Consider the following 7,709-nt stretch of genomic DNA (forward strand, 5'->3'; position numbering starts at 1 on the left):
CCCCGCTCGGCTGGAAAAGCCGGGCAGTGCCGGTGCTCACGTGTCCTCGCCCCGCGGGCGGGCGGGCCCGCCCGCCCAGGCGGGAAAACGCTCCCCGCGGATTGGAGGGAGGCGGCAGCTTGGTTGCTGCTCCCGGAGTTATCCTGTGCCCTTGCTGAAGTTGGCGGCACCGGGCAGCGCCTCGCTCCCGCCCCGCTCGCCGGGTTTCGTTTCCTAGCGGAGGCGCGCCTCCTGGAAGAGGAACTCGCCTGAAGCCAGAGGCGGGAACCCCGTTGCTCGCGGGGCCGCGCTCGCCGTGGTGCGGGCGCGGAGAGGGAGCAGCGGCCATGGACACCGCGGGTGGCAGAGGGGCGCGGTCCCGGCGGGGAACGCGTTCCGGAGCTCCGCGAGGCCGGGGCAAGCAGAAGGGCGCAGCCCGAAGCCCCTCGCGGGGCCGCATCGCGGGTGAAGGCTCGAGCGCCGTCGCGACCCTCCGGGCACCGCGGACGGACGGGGCCCCTGCCCGGGGCGGCCGCTCGGCGCGGCGAGCCCACGCTGCCCGGGAGCTGCCAGCGGGCACGGCGGCGGGCGGCGCAGAGGCGCTCCCCGCCCCGCGGAGCAAGGCGCCGGCCACCAGAGCCCCCGAGGCCCCGCGGAGCGTCGCTGCGGTGCCCGACGGGGCGGTCGCTGCTGCTGCCGCCCGTCGCCCCCCGCCGGCGTCGGACGCCTTGCGGCTCCGAGAGGTGCTGTCGCGGCTCAGCCTGCCCCGCGAAGACGTGTCCGAGGCTTCGAAACTGGTGAACAAGGTGGTCCCGCACCTGGTCCAGGCCATCCGCGGCAAGGACAGCTGCTTCAGCTCCATCGAGCAGCAGAGCGCCGGCAGCTACTACGAGCGTGTCAAGGTGGGTGCCGGGGCTGCAGGCGGCGGGCGGGAACACGGGCCGGCCGCGCGAGAGCCGCTCCTAGCTGGCCTTTCCCGCCGAGTCACGGCTCTGTGGATGTAACGACATCTCTAAGGATGGCTCTGTGAAGTAACCACAGTGCATTATAAAATGATCAGTAACCTGCTGAATGGTGTTACGTGAGTCAGAGGCGCTACCTGAACGGGACGCGTTCAGGCTGCAGCAAGCTCTGCCCCCGCACAGCACGCAGGTGAGCCCGGTGTAACAACGCCATCAGTCAGGTGTAGCACTGCACGAAAAGCCCTTTCAAAGCATCCGATTAACTCCTGCTTTTTGAAAAGGTGTAGCACTGCACGAGAAGCCCTGGGCAAGGTTTTAGTTCACAGTTTTTTCAAAAAGCAGGAGTTAATCGGATGCTTTGAAAGAAGAAAAATTCAGATTAGATATTAGAATTTTTTTACCGAGGGTGAGGGAGGGTGCTGGGACAGTGGTACAGAGTGCCTGAGGAGATTGTGGATGCTCCAAACCTGGCAGGGAAGTGAAGGCCAGGTTGGATAAGGCCTTGAGCAACCTGGTCCAGTGGAATGTATCCCTGCCCAAGGCAGGGTGGGTCAGGACTAGGTTTATCTTTAAGGTCCATTCCAACGCTTTCACCTTCTGTGCTTAACCAGTACCTTTTTTCCTTGTTTCAGTAGACTGAAACTAAGTCAAACATGGGGACACTTTTTTTTTCTATCAAAAGCTAGCTTCAGACCTACCGTGCATTTTTTCCTCACATCCTGAGTGCAAGAGGATGTCTGAGTATATTTATGCATTAATTATTTAGAACAGCTCAAGAATCTTAAAACTATCTTACAAAATTACTAAGTTGGAGAGCTGAGAAGTGAGCTGCAAATTGCTGTTTTCCACCCGAATGCACAGTAATCTTGCAGTACCACAGAAATAAGCTCATATTTCACATCAGGCATGATTAGTACACTAAGGTAGATGAAACCACAAGTGGTATAAAAATCTCAGGAGAATAAAACCTAAGTTGCACATTGACTGTTGTATTCTTGTATTTGCAGATATCTGAACCAAATGAGTTTGATATCATGCTTGTAATGCCTGTTACAAGGATTCAGCTGGATGAGTCTGATGATACTGGAGCCTATTATTATGTATCATTCAAAAGAAGTCCAAAAGAAAAGGGTTGGTTGAAGTTTTTAGAGGAAGATGGAAAATTATCAGCCTTTAAAATGCTTCAAGCATTAAGAGACATTATTAAACAGGAAGTAAAGAACATTAAAGGTTGGTACTGAGAGAATAAGCTTTATTAGGAAGAGGTAAAAACCCAGTTACATTGTGCATATGTACTGCCCCAGTGTTAAGAAGATACATTTTCCTGCCAGTCCTCTGTCTCTTTGTGCCAACAGAGCTGTAACCACTCCCGTCCCCAGTATCTCAAGCTGGCTCTTGTGTTAAGAATCACAAATACACATAGGTAACTTGTTACATTAACTCCACTATGCACATTTTCTGTATGAAAATAATAAAGGTTAATAAAAAATAAATAATTTTTATGGAAAAAATAAACCCATTAAGGGTTCTGTTGCATACTTGCTATTTCCTACATGACCTATACATCTTGTGTCTATCTGGAGTATACAAAGAGCCATTTGCTGAAGTGGTAGCAAAACAAACAGCTTTATTTTATACAGTACCTAATATTTTTTATTGATCAGTACAGAAACTGCATCCCAGTTATTTTTATAATTATTTAAAATATATTATATATATATGTAATTATATTAAAATGACCTCAGGTTTATTTTTTCCCAAAGCATTCAGAAACATTGTGGCCAGATCTCTTCACTGTGTGTTTTCAACAGGGAAGCAGTTCAATGAAAAACATTATTATATTTTTAATTCTTAGACAGTAAATCAAGCAAACACAGTAGTGTTCCCTGTTTCATAGAACTCTTCAACAGACCTTCTCAATGTTTCAACATCCTGTAGGATAAAGAGCCATTGACTGAACCCAGGTATCTCTTTTGATTGCTTATGAACTCTTTAGTAAAAACTGTAACATTCTTAAAAAGTTTCTTACTAATCTATCTATCTAGCTATCTAGCTCTCTAACATGAACTATCACTGTCTTTGTTACTAGGTGTGGAAGTCACTGTGGCAAGGAAAAAGGCTGGAAGCCCTGCAATAACTCTTCAGATCAAAAATCCTCCATCAGAAATATCAGTGGACATCATCTTGACTTTGGAGGCTCAGCAGAGCTGGCCCCCCAGCACACGGGCTGGCCTCAAAATTGAACAGTGGCTGGGAACAAAAAAGAGGAGGGATTTCAGATTTAGATCAATTTATTTAGTAGCCAAGCAAAACAAAAGAGAAAAAGTTCTAAGAGGTACCTCTAATATGGATAATAAGTCATGAAATACCTTCTCTGAACTTGATCACTTAAAAGTGCTATAGAAAGGGTATCCAGATCTTGCTCAGTATTCAGTCTTCAACACACCTCATCCTGGCTATATTCAGCTCAGACAACTGAAATCCCTCTTTAAAGCATCAGATTTGTGGTACTGCCTGTCCTGTACTGAATTGTAAATACAAACCCACTCTGCCAGGCTGTACTCTAACCATTACTAAGAGCATTATATTAAATCCACTCCAGCCAGACACAGGGATATGAGCCTTTCCTTGTGCTAGTAGTGTGCTTAACAGCAGCTTGCACTCTCTCTTGTAAGGAAATTAGAAGAAAGTTGCTAAAAATGCAGGGAACTTACCCATACACGAGACTGCATCCACAAATCAGATACTTCTGCAGGAAGCAAACTGTTTTCTATCAAGATACATTATTTCTCACTGAACTCTGGTATGGCTACAACATTTTTTCCTACAGACTACTGTCACACTGAGCCTCCTTTAGTTTGCAGAAACATTCTGACTTGTCAGTGCATTATGGTAACTGATCATTTCAGCAATAAGATGTCAAGCATTCTGGTACCTTTTTAATTAGCATTACCATGTTATCAAAGCCCAGTACAGAAGTACTGATTTATTTGGCAATTTCTTCCCTTGCAAATTAAATGCAAAGTGTAACTGAGCCAAACAGGCAAGGAAAACAGTGTAATTCATGAAAAGAAGACAAAAGTGATTGTTAGTATTAGAAACAATGCATTGAGCTATATTAGCAATTATTTTCAGAAGCATGAACAGAAGAAAAAAAAAAGAAATGCTTTAGAACACTCATCTTACATGAGACAAACTCACAAATCTATTACTTCCACAAAGAAAACCCAGAAAACACAGTAAGAGAACAGAAATTAAAAGGTTGTAGATTTCTATGAATAATGCAGTTCTCTAAATCATGTCCAGCAAATCCAGGGACATTCAGAACTGAGCCTAATTTTAAAGTAAATCCAAACATCCTTAGGAATTTTAAGCAGCCAAACAATTGTCCTATATTAATTACATTCTAATTGTCTTTGTGAAGCAGCTGGGGAGTTAAGGAGGAACTAACTGCACTCACTGAATTAGGATTTTTAGTGGGTGCAAAAAAATTGCAGGTCTTTAAGTCAATTACAAAACTGGGGCTTTTTTCCTAGCTACAAAAGCTGATGCTTAATGCTGTGTAACCAATTAACAGTCTTGTGCTTGACTTCAGGGAACACCTGGCGACTCTCCTTCTCACATATTGAAAAGGACATGATAAAATACCATGGCAACTCAAGGACATGCTGTGAATCTGATGGATTAAAGTGCTGTAGGTTGGTATTTCACAGGAATATTTTACTTTAAGTCTGTGTGAGCTGAGCCAGCACTAACACTGTTTCAGTTTAGCACTTAGGAATTTGATCTGACAGTATTTACTCATAACGGGAAGCAAAGGTAATTCTTTTAGGCATAATTGTTTTACAGCACTGCAACACTGCATGTGCTTGCTGAAATTCTGACTTGCATTTACCTAATGAAAGGTGGAAATAATCCCATTGCTGGTTTACACTCCATATTTGCCTTCAAATGCAAAAAGATGCGACTTGTTCAATTACCTTCCCCAAATTCAGTCCTGTTTAGAATAAAAAGTTTTAAAAAGTGACCGATTCCACTTTCTGAGAAAAATTGCACTTCATATCAAGACAATTTCTAAAATGATGGTGAGAAAACTGCTGAATGAGATCAAGATGAATAAATGATGTTTCACTTCTATGAGAACCGTTTTCCAGATTTCTTCAACAAGGAAGAACAAAACCCATATGAGGTACAAAACCTCCTTAACAACTAAACCAAGAAGTTAGTTTGCCAGTTACATCTTGTACTGAATCAAGAAAGCAACAAGAGAATTAATGCATAATTGTGTTTAAATATCTGATCTACATATTTAGAACTATGGAGAAGGTACCTAATTTTTTTTTTTTTTTACAGGAAAGGTTGTCTTAAGCTGCTGAAGTTTCTTCTAGAGCAACTTAAAATGAAACATCCGAAGGAATTGGAAAAATTCTGTTCCTATCATGTCAAAACTGCTTTTCTCCACTCCTGTGTCATGTGGCCAAATGACACAGACTGGCACTCGGGAAACCTGGATCATTCTTTTCAGCAGTGTCTGGGATTTTTTGTGGACTGTCTACAAAAATCTCAGCTGACTCACTTTTTTATTCCCCAATACAACTTGCTCAGCCTAGAAGATAAAGCAAGACATCATTTCCTTTCAAGAAAAATAAGCCAAGAATTGAATAACGGATTCCCAGTATTTCATGAGAATTATTAAGAACATTGTTCACAGCAGATATCTAATCATGTTGACTTACATATTTGAAACAAAAAACTCTGCACCATAAACAACTCTTCAGTAGTCTGTACTACAAAACCCAAAAAACCCAAACCAAAATAAAATCCAAACCACTAAGAGAAAAATGTATACTTCAATCACACTGCTTGGCCATTACCCTTAAAATAAATGTTTTAAGTAATATTTACCTTACCTATCCAAATGTGGATGTCACCTGCAAAATATCTTCAAGGTATACTAAGAACATATAGAAGAATTTGCAATAGTTCATATCCCACATGTAATTTCTATGTTTGCAAATACAAAGATATGAATGACTGCATAAAGGGAAAACTGACAATTTTATTTAAAATTAAGATCCAGCGCAGAATATCCAAAATACACTCCTACTTTCAAAAGAAAAAAAACCCAAAAAAACAGTCACTGGAGTTACTTTAATGTTAACCAGAACAACTTCTCCAGATTACCTGGGTGGATATGAAGATCTTTTGCAGAAGACAATCACCAGCAACAACTACCAGAGAGAGAATATTTTATCTGAGTAATATGAAGTTCTTGAAGTAACTTATCCTTTGAGTCTTCAGAATTACTTTGGAAATCAATCTTTTCATTGGGCTTTGGATGGGAAACAATTGTTACCTAATATGCTGCAACAGAGTAGATGGTTTTCTGCCAATAAGTATTTATTTGTATGGTGAATAATGTAGAAAGAAATGCATCTTTCAACCTGTATCAAAGAGGAAGACTTGATATAAAAGGTTTTCAAAACCAAAATGCAGCATGAACTGAACACTCCTGAAACTGAAATTCATATCAATTTTTCTCATATTGAAGAAATGTGTGTTAGGAAAAAAAAATATTTCCTATTACTAAAACTGTGCAGGTGAGAAGTACACAGCATTTGAGAACTGCTGTACTGCAAATAAATCTTTTGCTTCTACTTATAGAAGCTATGGGAAGTCCATATTTTTAGCCTACTTTTTGAAGTCAAAATAACCTACTGGCTTGAATAATGCCCAGATTTACCTCAATGATGAGCAAATTAAGAGGAAAGAATAGAGAGTAATTTTACTAAAATATTCTCATTTTTTACTGAATTTTGTTTATTCGTTTTTATTTAATCATATGACACATCAATAAACACCAAGTTCAGACCAAGCATCAAGTGAAGGAATAACTCCTTCCCATATAAATTTCAAAGAGTAGAAAACATGCCCCATTATCACTGGGAATCTGTGTGACAGAACCTGACATCCAAATGTAAAGTGTGAATCAATTTTATCTGGAAGAAATAAAAGCTGACCTTCAAATGTATTATTTTCTCCATGACTTTGTTAACATTGCTCTAGTAAATTCTGGTTTCACTCCTTAAGCTAGAATATTACATCCACAAAAAACAAAAGCAGGTTTTCTTCCCCAGTTAGTCACAAACAAGTACTTCCTGTCATGCTCCCCTCCATTACAAGAAAATGCAGACCTATCTCAAAAAACCTTGAGAAAAGTCTTAACAAAAATGACCACCAATGTTAAGTTTTAAAATAAGAATAAACATAACTTGCTTCAGCAAACACAAGTAATGGCAAACAGAGCAGTTTTCATTATCCTGAGAAATCCTTCTGCATGCCAACAGCATATCAAGGCAAAGGTATTTGAAAAAGTATTGAAAAAGTAAGAAAAAAAGTAATTTGAAACTACATTGACAAACATTGCTTACAATGAATAATCTGGTTCTCTGAATATAAAAGGAAAAATTATCTTTTACATTCTTATATAGTAATATTGCATTTAACTAAATAAAACCCCAAACCAACCAACAAAGCCACAATATTTGTTTTTCATCAGTAGATAATGACTTTAGAAGTTTCACACATCACACAAGAAAGAAAAATTATGTGAAAATAGTATCCAAGTGCAAAACCAGATTTATTCCTATATAAAGTTAATCCAGTTTTCTAAGATGCTTTTGAGAAGTTTGTTTAAATAGGACAGGTACAGAAAACAATCAAACACAAAATGAAGCTAATAAATTCAAGCCCAAGGAAGTTAACACT

General features: G+C 40.9%; 1 protein-coding gene across 1 annotated transcript; it reads left to right on the forward strand.

Annotated features, from left to right (window-relative positions):
• Nucleotides 1-323: 323 nt before the first annotated feature.
• CGAS (cyclic GMP-AMP synthase) lies at nt 324-6,730 on the forward strand. The gene is made up of 5 exons (XM_041410686.1): nt 324-881; nt 1,949-2,171; nt 3,031-3,276; nt 4,537-4,639; nt 5,295-6,730. The coding sequence occupies exons 1-5, from the start codon at nt 327-329 to the stop codon at nt 5,635-5,637; spliced, it is 1,470 nt and encodes a 489-aa protein (XP_041266620.1). The 5' UTR covers nt 324-326; the 3' UTR covers nt 5,638-6,730.
• The last annotated feature ends 979 nt before the right edge of the window (nt 6,731-7,709 follow it).

This window comes from Onychostruthus taczanowskii, unplaced genomic scaffold, assembly GCF_017590055.1.
Source record: "Onychostruthus taczanowskii isolate IOZ18803 unplaced genomic scaffold, ASM1759005v1 scaffold33, whole genome shotgun sequence".
Classification (NCBI taxonomy): domain Eukaryota; kingdom Metazoa; phylum Chordata; class Aves; order Passeriformes; family Passeridae; genus Onychostruthus; species Onychostruthus taczanowskii.

Coding starts and splice junctions, on each gene's coding strand:
- CGAS (XM_041410686.1), top strand. CDS start 327: ATGGACACCGCGGGTGGCAGAGGGGCGCGGTCCCGGCGGGGAACGCGT. Junction 882..1,948: donor GCTACTACGAGCGTGTCAAG/GTGGGTGCCGGG, acceptor TTGTATTTGCAG/ATATCTGAACCAAATGAGTT. Junction 2,172..3,030: donor GGAAGTAAAGAACATTAAAG/GTTGGTACTGAG, acceptor CTTTGTTACTAG/GTGTGGAAGTCACTGTGGCA.